Source organism: Tamandua tetradactyla, chromosome 18, assembly GCF_023851605.1.
Source record: "Tamandua tetradactyla isolate mTamTet1 chromosome 18, mTamTet1.pri, whole genome shotgun sequence".
In the NCBI taxonomy this organism is placed as follows: domain Eukaryota; kingdom Metazoa; phylum Chordata; class Mammalia; order Pilosa; family Myrmecophagidae; genus Tamandua; species Tamandua tetradactyla.
Window position 1 is genome coordinate 27,140,718 of NC_135344.1, and position 19,595 is coordinate 27,160,312.

General features: G+C 37.1%; 1 protein-coding gene across 33 annotated transcripts in view; it reads left to right on the forward strand.

The window, feature by feature from the left end:
• TCF4 (transcription factor 4) overlaps positions 1-19,595 on the forward strand; it is a 463,737-nt gene that overhangs the window by 383,487 nt on the left and 60,655 nt on the right. Inside the window, exons 1-2 of one of the 33 annotated variants that reach the window (XM_077135411.1) lie at positions 57-727; positions 965-1,059. The exons of 31 other annotated variants lie outside the window; for them this stretch is intronic. In XM_077135411.1, coding sequence (XP_076991526.1) covers positions 673-727; positions 965-1,059 — 150 coding nt within the window. In that variant the 5' untranslated portion in view covers positions 57-672. Of the gene's footprint in view, positions 1-56; positions 728-964; positions 1,060-4,288; positions 8,928-19,595 lie in introns of those variants that run through there. One more of the 33 variants, XM_077135416.1, reaches the window with a different exon arrangement.

Genomic DNA, 19,595 nt, shown 5'->3' on the forward strand with positions numbered 1-19,595 from the left:
ACAGCCCTTTCACTTACCATTTCCAAACACCTTCAGTCTTTTTCTTTTGCATTTTCCTCTGGTCATTTGCTTTACTACTATCAATGAGTCAAAGAAATTCACTCAGTTGGAGGCATTCCTCTCCATTACAAAAATCTGTGTGGGTTGGTTTTGTCAGCTAGGCTTCCTTTAGTAGTTTCTGTAGCCATTGGAAAATGACAAAAAAATTTTTTAATAAATAAATAAAGGAGACCAACTAAATCCCAAATCGGAAACATCACCATGTTCATTCTACAAAGATGACATGTAGGGAAAGAAGCCTCCTGTATTCCCAGGAGGTAACAGGAACTGGGAGTGGCAAGAGGAAGCTACTAAACATGGTCCAGATGCAGCTAATCCAGAGGGAAGCATCAAGCCCGTTCGTTTGGGTGGCAGGTCTTGTCCCACCTCCTCTTCTTCATGCCCTCCTCCCAATCTCATCCTAGGCCCTCCCACCCCTAGGCGAGCCACGGGCCTCACAGCAGACATCTGCGGGTCTGAGTTTCATATATCCAGCATGAAGTGTCTTCTCTCCCTCTTATTATGAATTCTGTGCTGTGGTCCTACTTGCTCCTTGTCTGTCAGATTGCTGTTCTGTGTTGTCAGCCATGTCTGACCAATCAGCAAACAACACCACAGGATGAAATTTAAACAATGCAGATGCTCAGACACAGGGTTATGTTGACTGGACCACGAAGGGAAAGCAGAGGTAAGGCCAGAGTCTACCCAAAGTGGTTACCCCGAGCCTGCCTAATTAGACACCTTTCAAGCTACACTGTACTGCTTTAACTTGTGTGTTGCCCATTTGCTTTCCCCTACTTCTCTCTTCCCCTGCCATTCACCAGAACTTTCATTTTCGTCTGCTGCCCTTGTTGCTGTACTCCCTCCATGTATTCCCTTCCTTTTCTATTGGATTGATGCTGAGTGTCATTGTGAATATTTCTAGATTGCCTCCGGGATCAGGATCCTTGGAAGATGCCACTTCGTTCAGGGCTTTCGTGGCTACAGTTTCAGTGGGAGAGAGCACTGCTCAGGATCAGGGTAAATGTATGGAATTAACAGGCCTTACTAATGTGACCTCTGCGGGACAATGGTATTTATCATTAGGTTAACAACCACGGTTTTCTTTTTTCATTTAGAGGTATTGAATTGTAAATTGAGCTTAAATCATCTTTTTTTTTCTGGAAAGGTTTAGATTGGAATAGATATAAATAGATATGATGACCTGAATGATGATGAATCAGCTAGTCCTTGATAATTTGGGGGAAGAAAAAGAGAATTGATATCTGTCCCTCTATTTACAGTTTTCCGTGTTAGCTCACTAAATTACTTCTCACATAGGAATAACCTTATCATCTTCCTCTTCTGTTTTAAGTATTTAGTTGATCCTTTTATAACTTAGAGTGTTTACATGTACTCCTTAGTCCCATCTGGACCATATTTAAACTTCATAAGGTCTATAAGACTAAAATATCACTTATAATGGGAGAAGCAGAAAAAAGAAAACGTGGACCCATTGCATGTGGTTAGAATAAGTTAGTTGTTGGTTCAGAAGTGGCTGGTAAAGGAATCGGAACAAATAGCTGTGTGCGGTGAATTGTTTGGTCCAGAGCTGTACAATTCACTACAGAATGAGCTTTGGTTGGTAAAACTGACATTCTGTTGTGACTTTTAAATCCAAACAAATCTCTGCGAATTTCAGCCCGATTGAGTTAATAAGAAAATATATACATGCAGAGGCGAGAGCCGTGTGCTACTTGTAGTTCTGTCAGTCGGTGGAAAGAAGAGATGGATTTTACCTCCTGTATTATATCCAGCCAACAATTGCCAGGACCTCCAGCTCAGCGGGTTTCCTTGGAATTTTTTTTTCCTCTATGAGAAACGAGATGCAAGAAAGAAAGTGCTTTAAAAAAAAAAGGGACCAGCAGATATGGGACTGGGGTCACTTTTCTTCTAATTGTCTTGTAATTGGGGAGTGGTTTCCACGTTCCCAGTATCTCCCTTGCAGGAGGAGAGGGAGACAGATGTGGCTTACCAGTGACTAGCTTACTCCAGGCCGGATGTGCCGGGGGACCTGCGAGCTCACTCCCTGATCCCAGGCCTGTGATCTGCTTCACACCTGCGCTCATTTTCCCCCATGATTGATGACCTCACATTAACCCAGAGTAACCTTTCACCTTCTCCTGTTCGCTGGGTCTAGCTCTTGGCTAGTGGGCCCTCCTTTCTCCCTGATTTACAGGTGGTTGCTGGAGCCACATACACTTGTTTTTCATGGTGCACAGTGCACTTAGCAGCTCGGCAAGACCTGCAATTTCATCCCTCTCAAGGGGCCAAGAAAGGGATTGGAAAGTGGGGGTGCAGTGAGAGAAGTTGCTGCCTGCATGTGCTTTTCTATTTTGTGGCTCATATGGTATCAATTACCATTTGATGGCAACGCCAGGCCTGGGGCCCTTTGCATGTTTGTCCTGTGAGAAAGATCTGGAAGAACCGACATATGGTTTTGATTGCAGCAATTTCAGGTTGATAGAACGAACGCAGGGGTGAGGTGGGTGGGTTTTCCTTCCGGCCCTTTCCACTCTGGATTGGTAATGTGCCTTGCTTGTGAAACTGGTCTTTTCATCATCCAACTCCTCCCCACTTTCCCCCTTTCTCCCCCCTCCCCACCTCCCAACCACTTTACATTCCCTGCCCTTGCCTCCTCTCTACTTCCAAATCACCGCCAAAAACATGTGGCCCACATTAAGGGCCTTCAATTAAAACAAACAAACAAAAAAATTGTCCACTCTTCTATTAAAATCCCAGGGCAGGTCAGTCCATCAAGATGATCAGAAGTATACTAAAACTAAAAACTAAATGGGGGTTCCCTCCAGAAGCTAGAGACATGTTTTAAGATGGCCATTAGTTCAGGTTGTTAAACATTGAAATGATGCTGAAAAATAGCAGCAATAGAGATTAATATGCGTGTGTGTATGTGTGTGTTTCATCTAAGGCATCTCTCTGAATCTGTTTGAAAGTATGCTGCAGAGAGAGGGGCAGGAGGATGACCTTTAGTAGTTCTTCGAGGTTCTATCTTCCTGTTCATCTTTAGGCCATAAATGGAAGAGCAAATGAGGACATGTGTATCTGTAGGAGCATTTCCCCTTTGGAAGGGAGATGTTGGAGATGCATCCACCCCATTCAGGGTGACTTCTCTCCTGCTAAACTTGTGACAGTAGGGGGTACCCAGGAAGTGGTTCCTTATTGGGGCTGCTCAGCAGGGATTGCATCTGTGAGTATGCCAAGGGAAGGCTTGGTATTGGAAACAGAGAAGAAAAGAGGAGAAAAGAAGATTATAGACACTTTTAATGCTACCCATGAAAATGTTTTGTTTCAAAGTCACATTTGTCTATAATGCTCTCAGGTTCACATCTTGTAATCTGTTCTACAGATGGGTAACCCATGAGGACGTGACTTTTTTCACATCAGCTATTGCATTTCAAAATATTACTCACAATTAGGAATTTATATAGTTCAAAAAGATAATGTGGTATTTTGTGAGTAAATGTGACCATTACTGTCTTCTTTCTGTTAAATAGAAACCCAATAAACCAGGACCCCCCCAAAAAGAAACCACATCCCACCCCCCAAAACAGAAGTTAAAAATAAAAAAGGAAAGAATATGAGAAGAATTATTAGTTGAAGGCTAGCTATTGAAATCTCCTCATAATATCATAATACCTGGAACATTTATTTTATATCTGTTTCTATATTAGCTCTAAATAGTAACAACTAAAGATTTAAATTGTTGACTTAAATTAAAGGGAAACATCTGTGTGATAGATTCTAGAGAGAAAACTGATTGTATTTTTTCAGTGGATATTGGTTGTGTTAAGATATTTGTCTAAGGCTACTTTTTTTACTTTGTTCAAGCTTTCACCTGATATACAGATTGGGTTACTGATATAATGATTGCCTTTTTTTTTTTTCACAGTCTAGATAATGATTATATTTTGCTATTTGGTAATGTTCCAACAATTTAATAAATTTAGTCTTCTGAAATTTGTTTTAATTCATAGCAAATAGCGATTAGTTGATCTGCTTTAGTGACACATTAGAACAGTGGCTATTTAGTTGCCTGACTGATGTTTTAATGCACATACATATAATCTTAAATCACCATTCAGTTTGACAGCTTAAAATATAATATTTCTACTTGCTGCTCATGCCACTGTTCATTGCTTTCAAAGGGGGGTGTATTAAGAAGTCCACTTGGTGATTTTTTTTTTACATATTGCTTTCTTGTAATATAAAAATATTGGGGACTCACAGCAAAATAATACAGTGTATGGGCCTGTTGTGGAACATATTGGGTCACTTAACAGCAGCTGTGCTGGAGAGATATTTGATTTGAGAAGACTTTTGGAATCTATTCAGCCATAGCACCACTCTTGTTTTGAAATAGGAAAATAGAAGAGAGTTTTAGGGAAAAGAGATATCTCAGCCTTGAAAGATGGAGTAGGTAGAAATCTTTCAGTCACTGCTCAGATTCCTAATCTGCTTCCCTTCATATAGGACATAGTCTGATGGGAAATGTGGGTTTGTATGCGTACAAAGATATATGATAGTGTTAGATACAGACTGTCTTCTTACCCAGCATTAATTTGGTTATTGAATTGAAATTTAGGAAAGATTACAGAGGAGGCAACATTTTTTATATACAATTCCTTTAAAAATAGTCTATCCACTGCTAGTAAAATCTGGTCCAGTCTTCGAAAGTACTGCATTCTTCTACATTATCTTTTAAGGTGATTGAATTTATGTAGACACCAATGATGCTAAAAAATGAAAAGCACTTCCACGTGTGCCTAAAATATATAGTGTCTTATTCCTTATTAAAGAGAAAGAAAACCTGCTTTGTCAAAAGACTGAATAATAGAAATCCTTGACCTAACTCTGTCCTTTGAAGTCCTAAAAATTACTAGTGTTCTTTTTTAGGATATAGTTATTCACAAATGGAGAAATATTTACAAAATGGTTTTATGAAGTTTCTAAAATTTTTAGTGTAAGCAAACTTAACCATCAGATCACACTTGAATCAGACAATTATATATTAAGTAAAAAGAGTACCCGCAAAATTCCCAGTGAAATGTGTCTTGTTCATTTCTGAAGGACTCTCATGGAGAGGCCATAATGACTTTCTTGGTGCCAGGACTCCTTCCCCCTGCCCCAGAAACCATGTTAGAGTGCATTCACTTAATCTTTGAAGAGCTCATCCCCTCCCTTTAGGGTCTGTTCTTGTTACTCAGACATTGCAAATATGTGCTTTTATGTCCACAAGGAAGACATTACTAACTTTAAGAAGAACAGCATCAATTAGAGCAGGAAAACAGAAAGTCTTCTAACTTTAGTATTATTATACTCAGACTTTACAGGATCTAACTTTTGAACAAAATTTGAACTTTGAGGAAAAAAACTGGGAATTCTGATGAGCTTTTTTCTGTTTTTACTATTTGCAAATCATGGCTTCCTGATTCTAAGGGGGGAAACCTCAAAGGAAAGACTCAACAGGCTTCCTGGACATCAAATGGTTCCTACAAAACAACGTTCTGATGACTTACATGTAAATAAATCAGAAACATATGAATTAAAGTTCTTTAGAAATACATATGGGTTGAAAAATTGAGAGAAGTGCTGAGGAAATGTGTTTTGGGTTTTGCTGAGCCCGTGACGTTTGAAAAATAGTATGAGACATTGAACAAACACAAAGCATGGCCTGGCTTACCCATTCCTAATATTAGCCCCCTAGTTCAATGGCAAATCAATTTACCATGTGCCTAAATATGAGCCACCTTTTGTGTACTCCCCCACACTTAATTACTTGCAGTTTGAATTTTTTTTTCAACTGGAAGCTCGAAATAGCTTCACATTTCAAGGAAATGCAAATTTTAGCATTTTCTCATCCAGTTAGTTCACATCAGACAATTTTAGTAAATAACTATAGGTCATTTCACCTTAGGAACAGTCATATTGATGTGGCCCTCCTTGGAGTAACTGGCATAAAACAGAAGAAAATCATCATTATTGAGAAACTGGCCCCAAAGTCAGTACAACATATTAAATTAATGCCAAAAAAACATCACAGGTAAAAACTAATGAAAATGAATAGTACCTTCTCTTGACAGGGCAGGAGAAGCCAGATCCTACACTGCCAGGCTCAGATCATGGTTCAGTCCCAAGCTCTGTGGATGTACTGGCAGTAGAATTTCCTTCTCTTTCCCACATTGCACCCAAGAGCGATAACACTAGGGTTTCTAAATCCTGTGACAATTGCAGAGTCCTTTAGAGCCCTTGTATCCTCTCTCCTTTGATATCTTGTTCCTCCACATCTGGTTTTAACTAGAGGAGCAGGACACAGAAGACTTAGGAAACAGAAACAGCCAGAGCTTGACGCTGTTTCCACTAAATGTTGTCATTGACGTGCCCTTGGACAAAATCCTGTATTTGCTCTTTGGACTAGTACTGTCACTTGAGATTATCATTTTTAAGTTTTAGAGAAGCAGTAGATTTGTCCTTCTTATTTAAGGAGTTATATTTAGTTGTTTTTTTGTGTTTTTTTTTTTTAAGCATTTAAATGTGCCTTTCCCTAACACAAATGATGGTAAGACGCTTGATTCTGCTTGTATTTGTTGAATTCCTACTATGGGTCAAGTGCTAGAATATAACTCTGAACAAGACAAATTTGAGATAGACAAGGAAACAGATTACTACAATGCTGTCTGATAAATACATTGATGAGGGAGTATGCACTGCTAAAGTTAAATCTAGGAGAGGTACCTGTCCCACATTTGGCCTGGGGAAGGTGATGAGGCTCAAGGTTGAATGGGAATTAAGCGGATAAAATGCAGGAGTAGTAATTGGAAGCAGGAGAGAGAGCGCATGCGTATGTGAGGAACTGAAAGTAGTTCAAAATGGCTGGAGCTCACAGTGCAAAAGGATAATTTTAAGAGATGTTTTTTGGAAAGATAAACAGTAGCCAGGTCATAAAGTGCCTTGTATTTTCTGTTAAGTAGTTTATCCTGAGTGTAATAGGAGCTGTTCAAATGGGTATGCCCAATAGGCAATTGAATTTAAAAGTCCAGAGGAGTAAGACGAATACCACAAAGCATAGACACGTAGAAGCCAAGGAAAGCAGATCTGACTAGAAGGAGGAAATAACCAGTAGTGTCAAGATGTTGCTGAGGGATAAAAATGATGTTTAGCTGCAGCAGCAAAGAGCTTTTGAGCTCTTTCCTAATAGATATGGAAAGATGTGGGAATGAACATCACAAGATGCTTTTCAATCATCGTCATCATCACCAAGAAATAAGCATTAACATCTTATTCACCAGACAGAAGATATGGGAAGAAAGAAGAGTGAGAACCATTCTTCTACAAGGAATTATAATATGTTTGGGGAAAGGGCATAAATATAAAACAGAAAACAGCAACACAGGGTTAGAACCCATGCAGAGGGCAAAATGAGCATTTGCAGACTAATCAGTTCACATGAAATAGGACTTGAACAGATCCATGAAAGAAGAGGAGGAATTAGTTGGGCAGATACAGGAGAGTTTTTCAAGTGGTAAGTATAGGTTGAGCTTGAATCCTATGTTTTGCCACCTCATTCATCATTCCAATCTGATTTTCAGATGGAAACCTTAGGATTCACCATTAGAGGTGAGTGGCCAATGTACCATGGACTTAACTTGTGATTTGTGTTTAAGTTACTGAATCTTTTTGGAAAATTAAAATCATAGGCTGACTGTTGTAATTTCGTGCAATCTTTATTTTTAAAATCTGGACACAGAAACCGACATATCTGTACAAATATAGCAAGGAAGAGAGATTCTTAATGTGTGCATGGATAAGCTCCTTGTCCGATGCTGTCTTTCACATCTGTGTTTGCTCTATATGTCATCTTCCTGGGATGAGGCCAGAGGGCCACCCCCATGTGCAATACCCTAAGGAAGCCATTCGTGATTTAAAGGACATGTTTCTGAGGAAAGATATGTAGGTTAAAGTGAAGGAAAGAATTCATTCTCTTTTACTTGTAAACGTTCCCTTGTTTGTTTAATAACTTTTTATTGGGCACCTACTGTGAGCAAGCCATTGCATCGGATGTGCTCTAAATTACAACCTCTGCCCATAAGGAGCACACAGTATTATATGGGAAGAAAGACATATATCATTTATAGAAGATACAGATATGTAAAATGAAGTGCTGGGGAAATGTAAAAGATGAAATATAGGCAATTAAAACTCATTGAACTCATTCTGTCCTGAAAGTTTCTTGTCCATATCACTCTCTACATTATACCACTATACACGTTCCTATTTTACTTGTTAGAGAACAGGGCTGAATAAGCTATCCACATATCAAGAAGTTTTCCACTTAAGAGAACCATCAAAAACTGTTTTTAGCATTAAAAGAGTGCTGGACATGTTATATAAATTAAATCCCTTGAGGACCATACTTTCTCAGGGTGTTTTCTTAGTGCATTATTTTATTTGTACCACATCTCAGATTTTATTATCTACATTTTCCAAATGAATAACATAAGATTGGGAGAGAGGTTAAATGACCTACCTGTGGTTAGTTTTTAGCGATAACTAATAGGCTCTTTAGAGCTATTAGGGACCATTATCTATAGCTGATTGACACACTTGTGACATTCTGGCAGTGAGAGAGAACCATAGAGTCATTCTCTTGGTAGAATGTAGAACGTTTATTGGGTTCCCTGACAAAGAGATCTATGAATGGTCTTGGTGAGAGAGCACTTTTTATTTCTGTAGAAGCTCAGCTTCCTCTCCCTTGGCTTCATTTTTACCTAAGTTTTCCCTATAGCAATTGATGACAACAGTTACTGCTTAAGAAATAATGACTACTCATGGTAAGTCCTCCCTACTATTGGAAAAACACCTCCCTAAAGATGAGTCTGCATTAATATTTTTTTTTGAAGGATAGCACATGCTTTTGTTTTGTTTTATTGAGGTGAAGTTCACATAGCTAAAATTAACCATTTTAAAGTGAACAATTCAGTAACATGAATAGTAAATTCAGAATATTTCACAACCACCACCTCTAATTCCAAAACATTCCCATCACCCCAGAAGAAAACTCCTTAAGTTGTCACTCCCCATCCCCCTCGTACTGTTATATCAACCTTTAATTTCATCATATGCACAAATATGCCTTCACACATATACAACAGACATACATATAAATACGTCCGTTTCTATCTTATCATCTATCTATCTAGAGATTAGGATGTTCTAGACAGAGAACCTAATACTTCATTACTATGTAAGCAAAGAACTATTTTAATGAATTTGTCTCTAGCTGGAAAAAAGGAAAAAAAATCCCCTACTTTTTAACCTTTCTGTATATTTTTCCTTAGATACTAATATATCAAGGAAAAAATAAGAAGACAAATCATTTCTGAGCCTTTTATGTAAAATTGCTGTTTCTTCTTTTAATAACATTTTCTCATTAATTTCATAAGCATCAAGAATTTTAAGCTGTTTCCAGTATCTTGATATTAAGTAGTCATATGGATTTTATATTTTCTGTTAAAAATTCAAAATTATTCAACAAAGTAACTTATTTATCAAATATTTCACTTCTTGCTATAATTTTTATCATTAAAGATATTACTGTTGTTATTTTTATTTATAGCCTATTTATTCCAGAAAAATACTTCAGGTAGCCCAATAGCAGACCTTTAAAATATGCAGCTTTAAAATTAAGAAAATTTAGATCACATGGAAAAGAATCTTAAATTTAATCATTAGAGATAGTCAATTTAATTATATTTTAAATGTGGCAGAAGCTATGAGTTATTATTTGTTGATCACTGGTTCTTCTATTGCCCAGCCCCAATTCAGGAATTTATTTCCCTTTTTTTACTAAGACATCATCCTTTCAGAAATTTTCTTTGAATGGCTATATCCTGCTGGGATAATCCCTTTGCATTTCTTATGCGTATACAGTTTGTACAAAGTACTACCCAGTTTCATAAATTTTCTAGTTGCTGCTTGGTGTAATTTTTAAATCCCTCAACTACTTCCTAATGTAAGTTCTGGCCCTCTAAGATTTTTTTTGTTTTGTTTTGTTTTAGTGCACAAAAGCATCTAACCTTGTGCTAGCTAGAAGTTTTGCTATGAGTTAAATTAGTGAAATATTACTAGCTGGTTTTACCTAAAAATTTGCCCTAAGCATGGAGAAAGGGACAGGGTGGAGAGGGTATTTGAATGAGTAGACAAGCGGCTGATTGGACGTAGATGTTGACAATTTGCATACTTATTTTTAATTTCAATCTGTGCCACAGAGTCATACATTTGGTAATTATTTCATGCTTTTGTTTTCAGTTGAAAGTAGTTAGGGCCATATGTTTTGACAGAAGAAAAGATAATTGGTACTGTTTGCAGCTTTATGAACGAGAGGAAGGGGTAATAATTTTACAGTGTACTAGGGCAGTGATTCCTTTTGAGAACTTCCCCAGATTGGCAACTCACTATCGTAGCAGTTCTCTTAGTAAGCAGAAGGAGGTATCTAGTTGAAGCATCCAAAATTAAATTTGATGTTTCAAAGCACAGGAGAGAGTTCATCTATAATTCTCTTAAGCATTAGTAAATATCATTTATTTAGTATCACTAATACTAAAATGTGGCCTTCAGCTCTTAGACACCATATGATTGGGAAGGATATGGCTGATCATGTGCTATGAATTCTCACCTGAGATTTGGAGTGAACTGTCCTCCAAACTGTCCAAAACTCCTCTTCTGTTCCCATCCAGTCATACGACCTCCGGGAAAGGAAGGCATTTATAATTTTACTGCTTCTGTTTCCTTATTTATAAAATGGATGGGATAGTTGACCTCTAGGGTAGATAATCTGTCCCAAAGTGAGTATAAAATAAAGCCAAAATTCTTTATAATTTTAAATACTATGAAGATGTGACCTTTTATAATTATTAATAATAGAATTTTACCAGATTTCCTTTTATACTATTAAATTCAAGTTCAAAGAAGGTACCTTTGGAAGTACATATCCCTTTTGTGAATTGTTTCTCTGATATTCCTTTTGTCTTTTCAATATTTGTTAGAATTGTGGTCTCCCTGTGTTTTCATTCTTGCTTCTTAAAAGTGTCTCTTTCTGCTTTTGTCTGACACAACTTTCTTCTGATCCCTCCTGTTTTCCGGGAAGGAATGTGTACTTAGGAGTGATTGCTCTCTGGTCGTCGGTGCTTATTCTGTACAAACCAGCACTGAGAACACCCGATTGGAGGAATACTATTTGCACATTTACGGCTGTGCAAGGTAGAACTATGAAGTAATCAGCTTTATTTTGTGTTTCCTTCTGTCTCAATTTTATTTTCATTCTTTCCAAAAATTAACTTTCCAGAAGAGATCCGAGAACTCACCATATCAAGATGTGATAACTGTTAACAGATATTGAAAGCATTTCCTGAAGATGGGAAAAGATGATCGGAGATGTGTTGAAAAGAGGATTAGTGGCTGTGGAGTTTTTATAAGAGATGCAAGGTTTTACCTTCATAGTAAAATGCTTTGGCCAAGCTCTGCTAGGAAGAAATTAGTTTGTTTAGCTCAAAAGCTCCCAGGCTTATTTTAGCTTAGATCCCTTTTATAAAGGCACATCTATTAACATCCAGTGAAGGATGTTAGCTTCAGGCTTTAAGGCATCAGCTATGCACTGGGTTCATAATTGTGGACCATCATCCACCTTCTAAAGAAAGCTCAGCCCTAAACACTTCGTCAAGAAGTGAAATATAATAAACCCATTTTGGCTGAACTGATAGTATTTATCTTTCTCTATGTTACGGTGTTATTCTTAGTTTAATGTGTATCTTGTATGTGGTGTGTTTTTTCTTTCATTCATGCATGTACTTAGTAACTGTTGGAGTCTGTTTTGTGCCAGGTACTACATGCTTGCACACACACACACCTAAGCACACCTGCATATTTTTTCATGATACTTTTTTTTTTTTTTTTTACCATATTGTTTCTGTGCTTGGCTGTCCTTAACAGGCCTTCTTTGTATTCAGTAGGGTATAGAAGAAACTACAATAATCAACATTGGAGTAACTCTAAAGTTAATTTAGTTCTTTGTTGTAGAATCTTGGATTTGTTTTCAATTGGAAGGCCTGCTACCCTCATTTAACTGATAAAACAGAGGTCACAAAGCTATGTATTGGCACATATAACAAACAGTTTTTATGATGTTCCAGCACCTCCTAATGAAACAGTGGCTAACATGTTAGAAACAGATAAAAAAGAAAACAAAGAGGAAAAAATTGTTAAGATGGGAGATGATACTTTAGAAATAATTAACAATCGTGAATTCACTGTTGTAGGCTTAAATAGAAATACAAGTTAGTTACATCGAATAATAATTAGAGATGAGTCAGGTTCTTCTTAATATTACCTTTAATTTCTGAGCAGTCGTTAAATAAAAGTTTGGAAACAACTTAGGTATTTAGAACATGTTGAAGAGCTGTAATGCACTTAGCATCCATGGTCTTTTTTCTGTGCCAACCGTTGAGCCTGATGATAAAGCTGATTTCTATGTGATAAATAACCTGAGGAATATAACCAGGAAGCAGTCAGGTTTCACCTGAACCAAATTTTATGCAGTTAAGTGTTTTGAGAGCCTTTTAGCTAGGTGTAACTTAATCAATTTAAGGCGCTCTCAGCTGAGGCCAGGGCACCTATGCTGTGGCATGCATTCTCACCACGTGGAGAATAACAGCAACACAGAGTGTCTGCTCAGCGCCAAGACCAAGGGGAATGCAGGTGTAAAAATTAAAATAAATATTTGGAGTCAAAGGCTAGTACACATAGATGAATATATTCACACATTTTATTTTTTGAGGGGGGGCGAGGTTGGAGGGTAGGTCCATGGTCCAGGAATTGAACCCAGTTCTCCTGCATGGCAGATATAGTAACACATTTTAATGCTTTAAGTCATAATATGGTAGCTTTTTATCAGTTTAGTGTCCTGGTATTTAGTCCAAGGTCTAGTTTCCCCAGTGAACACCACAGTAACTCTCAGCAGATTACTTAACCTCTCTCTGCCTCGTACTATTACATAGTACCTCAACTTCATGTCTGGAAGACAGATGAATGAACCTTCTTCCTGTAGCAGCACACAAGAACCTCCTTTGTGCTTCTCTGACAGAGATCGTCTTGTGTTTTTCTCATTGGGCAAAACAGCATTCTTGGGCCCTTACGTGCTAACTGGCCAGGCAGCATATGGGACCCAGGACTCTGCAAAGCTGGGTTTTGGTAAAGGTCCATGAGCACCCTGGAGAAGATAGTTAGCTATCAACAGATAATGCCATAGAGGGATGATTAAGAGCTCAGACTCTAGAAGAAGACTGCATGATTTTGAATCTGTATTTTGCTTTTAATTAGCTGTGTGACTTTTAGCAAGTTACTTCACCTCTCTGTGCCTCAAATTACTTACCTGTAAAATAGGGATGGTAAAACTGTAGGGCTCATGTAAAGATAAAATGAGTATATGTACAATTTTATTGGAATAGTATCTGGCATATTATAAGTAAAGTGTTAGCTATTGTTATCCTTGTCATCATTTTGACCTGCTGGCTGTAATAAGAGCTTGGGGCTGGCAAACATTAGGACCAGGTCCTTTTCCAGTACTGAATGAAGAATTGAACTAGGAAACTATAATAAATAGTTGCTCCTTTTCTTTGTTCTCATTGGCAGCTCCCTGCATACCTCACTTGGAAGATTGTAGGCGTACATAAGGATAATGTGTGAAAACAGCTTAAAATCTCAAATACTCTTCATTTATGAGACCATTGCAGTATTTGCCCAATCCTACCTACACTGGAAGTTTTGCTGCCGTAGGGTTGCAATGATAACACATTGAAAATACTTCCACAATAACAGAACACTATCCAAATTTAAATTAAAATGTTGTTCTGAAATGATTAATGGTTATGTCTTAATACTGTTGTTTTTAAACTGAAGCAGGCTTTTTTTCCCTCTCTTATAAAGCTCTATAAATGTCAAATGATACATGGGCTCATTTTTACTTAGTTTAAAATCTGATTTAGAGATTTGAAAAACATTCTGCATCTATATAGCAAGAATATCCTGGCCTTTTTATTTGAAGAGAAGGACAAGGTAGAGCCACTGGCTAAAAAGAATGCCAGGTTTTTCGGAGCTCCTGGTGTGCTTGACACACAAGTGGTGCACATTTAAGAATCAATTCAGTTCACTTCTTTTTCTGTATCATCCCTGCGGATGCTGCAGGCTGGGTGCACCAATAGGGAAGTACACTGTGTGTGTGTGTGTGTGTGGCGGGGGGGTGTCTCTCCATCCCTGCAAGCTCATGTACCTCTTACCCAGTTGTGTATCAGATCACTTAGTTCCCTGCATCTCCTTCCTATCGCCTTCTTTGGAGGCCTTTTGAAATTTTTCAGTTCTACAGTTTGATCCGTACAGACACAAACAAGGAAAGGAATAAAAATTCGTACAATTTTGCTACTTGTTAACACGGAAAAGGAAATTTTATGGGTGTAAAGGATAAAACTCTTGGCTGAAATTCATTTATAGGATTTAGCTTCAGATTTAATTTACTCATGAATGAATGATCAAGAGTCAGCTGATATCTAGAAGAGTAGGAAAAATTGTATGTGATATTTGCAATGATGATGTATTTGCAAATCACTATGAATATCCCTGTTTGTTCATAGTGATATATGTCCCAAATATATTACATATTTAGGGGATTTCTTTTGGGGGGGGATCATGTGCATATTGTTTTTCCTGTTTGTTTTTTTTAAGCAATGTGGTAGGGAGAAGAATGGTCATTGGTTAGGGGAAATAAAATATGAATGTCATATACATGAATGATACATTTTGTACATGTTTTAGATAATTATGAACTATAAAATTTTTTTCAGACTGCCAGTAAAAGTAGTTTGGGGAATAAAGCTTTTCATATTAGCTTTTGTAGGGCTCTTAAAACTATTCAGCTAATTCCCTAAAAAGCTTCAGATGTTTTAGATGGAAGTGAAAGTTTCACAATTCCAGCTACACCTATGGAATTTTCCATTTATGTGTAACCCTTAGTTAGCCATCTATTTGTTACCATGCTGCATAAAGTTATATATGTGTTATCTCTAAGCACATTTCCTATTTATGTAGTAATATTGCAAATTGGCCTTTTAACCGTCACTTGGGAGGGAGGTAGAATTCTTCTTCCATCAGTAAATATTCCTTTACTTGGCAACATACACGAAGAATATATCAGGTGAATGATCTTTTTTTCTTGTAGTGTTTTTCCTTTCTTTTCGTTTTGACTTTTGTACTTTTGGACTGTTCTCACTATTATATGCCTTCGAGAATTATTAAATGCCTTTAAATATTACTGTGTTACTCAACTGTGTTACTTGAATCTGTTTATTAACTTTTCATGCCATCCTATTGTCCATTAGTATCTTTAAGTTAAAGAATTAGAAAGAACTTTAGCAGGGAAAGTACCAAGAGGCCTGGGTGAGAAGTCAGGAGCTCTGAACTCTGTCCAGGTCCTTGGGTAAGTCCTTTAACCCAAGTTCTTTTTGCTTATTTGTAAAATGAGGCTGAATTTATTTGAGCTTTAAAAATATGATGCCAAGAAGCATGGGACAGAAATCCTAGAACGAGCTGGGACTCAGCATCAAGGGATTGAGAAAACCTTCTCGACAGAAAGGGGAAGAGAGAAATGAGACAAATAAAATGTCAGCGACTGAGAGTTTCAAATAGAGTCAAGAAGTTATCCTGAAAGTTATTCTTACGTATTATATAGATAACTGCTGTTTAGTTTAAGGTGTATTAGAGAGGCTAGAGGGAAGTGCCTGAAACTGTAGAGCTGTGTTCCAGTAGCCATATTTCCTTAAGATGATTGTAGAATGATGTAGCTTTCACAAGTGATTGTGTGATTGTGAAAACCTTGTTCTAACATTCTTTTTATCTACAGTATGGACAGATGAGTAAAAAATATGGATTAAAAATAAATACATAATAGGGGGAACAAATGTTAAAATAAATTGGGTAGAGGGAAATACAAGTGGCCAATGAGAGAAAGGGATAAGGGGTATGGTATGTATGAGTTTGTTCTTTTTTCTTTTTATTTTTTTTTCTGGAGTGATGTAAATGTTCTGAGAAATGATCATGGTGATGAATATACAGCTATGTGATGATATTGTGAGCCATTGATTGCATTTGTATGTTAATTGATTTTTAAATGAAAATTTAAAAATAAATAAGTAAATAAATAATATGCCGAGAGGCAGGACAGAGGGCAGGAGGTTGGAGATGTAATATGAAAAGAGAAAGGAGCATCCGAAGAAGGATAAAAACATTTAAAAAAAAAAAGAAAGAAAAAGAAGGACAGACTATAAAGAGGTAGTAGACTGAGGGACTCAATTTTCAATAATGTGAAAAAGAAGATCAGAAAAAGTTTAAAAACTCAACTTTTATTATGTAAAAAAATAATCACACCATATCTAATTGTAATTCCTTTGTTAGAGACACTAGGGTCAAAGAACTAAATTGCAACTTTAACAGTTTCTTATTTTTACTTATTCAGAAACATGGGGTCACAGATATTCTTTCCTCATGTACCAACCTTTTGGTACAACTTTCAAGCATTTTGGCAGATGGATATAAAAAAGAACTCTAAACTTGAAATATGTCATTGGTAACAGAGTTCAGCAGGAGTTAGAAACAGGGTAAGACAATGGGTAATTGAAGCTGAAGGGATACAGACTGTGCAACAGGACTAGATACAAAAACTCAAAAATGGACAGCACAATAATACCTAATTGTAAAGTAATCATGTTAAAACACTGAATGAAGCTGCATCTGAGCTATAGGTTTTTGTTTTGTTTTGTTTTGTTTTGTTTTGATTTTACTATTATTACTTTTATTTTTTTCTCTATATTAACATTCTATATCTTTTTCGGTTATGTTGCTAGTTCTTCTAAACCAATGCAAATGTACTAAGAAATGATGATCATGCATCTATGTGATGATGTTAAGAATTAATGATTGCATGTGTAGAATGGTATGATCTCTAAATGTTGGGTTAATTTCTTTTTTTCCGTTAATTAAAAAAAAAAAAAGAGAAGGGATAATTGGAGATGAAGGGATACAGACTGTACAACGGGACTGGATATAAAAACTCAGAAATGGACAGCACAATACTACCCAATTGTAATACAATTATGTTAAAACACTGAATGAAGCTGCATGTGAGGTATAGGTTTTTTGTTTTTGTTTTTTTTGTTTTTTTTTCTTTCTATTATTGTTTTAATTCTTATTCTGTTGTCTTTTTATTTCTTTTTCTAAATCGATGCAAATGTACTAAGAAATGATGAATATGCAACTATGTGATGTTATTAAGAATTACTGATTGTACATGTAGATTGGAATGATTTCTAATTGTTTTGTTAATTCTCTTTTTAATTAATAAAAAAAAAAGAACTCTAAGAAAGATGTAATAGTATAAGACTATAAAAATAATAAGTAAATCAAAAACCTAAATGTCCTCTAACCCAATAAAATCATTTATTGAAAGCCAGCTATGTGACAGGTACTGTGGATACTTAGAACTTGCCTTACCCACTAGTCCAAGAGAAGAATTCCTGCTTTCCCAATCTGAAGGGAAATGAGCTCACATTATTGTCATAACTGTCCTAGGAGAGGCCGGGGCCACGTGATCTAGTAGGATTCCTCGCCCACAGGCATGACTTGAGGCCAACTCTGTCCAGTAGAATTTTCTGTGATGGGGGGATGTTCTATATGGATGCCATCCAGTATGGTAGCCTGTAGCCATGAGTGGCTTTTGAGCACTTGGAATGTGGCTAGTGCAGCCAAAGAACTGAATATTTAATTTTCTTTCATTTTAATTAATTTCAATCCAAATAGCCACATATTACTATAGTTAGCATATTGGCCAGCACCATGCGAAAACACCTTGTTAAAAATGATTACAAGCAATGAATAGTTCTTCAAAGACATATGTAATAGTGCCATTTATTGAGTATCTGCAGCATACTAGGGATAATGTTTGATATAGATTATCTCTAATCCTCATAGCAGCCCTGAAAGGTAATAGCTCCATTTGATAAATGGGTAAACTTAAGTCTCTGAGAAATCAGTTGCTTTGCTATTCCCTCACAATTAATTGTGAGAACTAGAATTTGAACCCAGTTGGTCTGACTCCAAAGATGGGTAATTTTCCTTCCCTGCCAAATCTGTTTACCTACTTTCTGAAGGCTGTCTCTCATACATACATCTGCACCCCTCCCTCCTCAACCTCCCCCTTCCTGGACCAGCTAACAAGATACCTTTAACTTGTTCACAGAGCAATTACAGTGTCCATTTTAACTTTTCTGAATGTGGAGGCAACAATGCCCCTGAGCCATTAAAAACTATTGTAGCAGCCTAAAGGGTCCTTCTGATGTGCAGCCCAGGTACCTGAATAGTGAGCTGATCACCTGCAACATATTTCCCTGTTAGATGCTGGGAAGCATCAAAGCATATGACCAAGTCTTTGAACATCAGTGGCACATGATAAATAAACCCTTAGCATTTGAGGATTTAACTGTCACAGCTTAGGATATTGTGAAGTACCCTAAGGTCTCAGCTACTGATTGAGCTAGCTAGCGCTTCAGCATCTGTGCATAATTTTGCTTTGCTGTTTCTACTCATTAAGAGCCTGTGAAGCTCTCTGTGAGGTCTGAAGGCCTCGATTCTAATATTTCAGTTATTCAGAACCAGTTCTCTTGTAAGCTGTATACTCAGATGGGACCTGCACCATCACAAAGGGGTAGTAATGTTCAGGGTGCACCCCAGTAGCTGCCATCCAGCCCTACACAGCTCAGTTCTCACTTCCTGAAGTTTGCAGTAATGTGAACTTGGTTTCACCATATACATGCCACATGCCTTATCACATTTTATTTTTATAAAAAGTAATTATCAGACCCCACAAGAATATTTTTATAAATTATGACCAAAGTATAGCCTCATGTTGATAGTTACAAATATCTTTTCTTTTTACATATGAACAGTCACAGGGAAACAAACCTGGGTCTCCAGCATATCATGGCAGGTGAAAACTCTGCCTGCTGAGCTGCTATGGCCTACCCTTCTCTTTTGCCTTTTAATGGCAAGGAATTGTTTGTTGTTGTTTTTTTCTTCTTCTTTTTCTTTTTTTTTTTTTTTGCATGACAAGGCACCAGGAAGCAAACCCGGGTCTCCGACATGGCAGGCAAGAACTCTGCCATTGAACCACCGTTGCCTGCCCAAGGAATTGTTTTTTAATGGAAAGAACATAGACTTTGAAGACCAGTTCAAATCATTGCTTTGCCACTTGAAAAATTTTTAATATGGAAAGGTGGCTTAAACTTCCTGAGTCACACTTGTCTAAATAAATAAAAACAATAGCAGCACAACATTTGCATGCTTAGTATATGCCAAGTATCGTTCTGGTTGCTTTACATACATTATACCGCTGGATCCTCAGA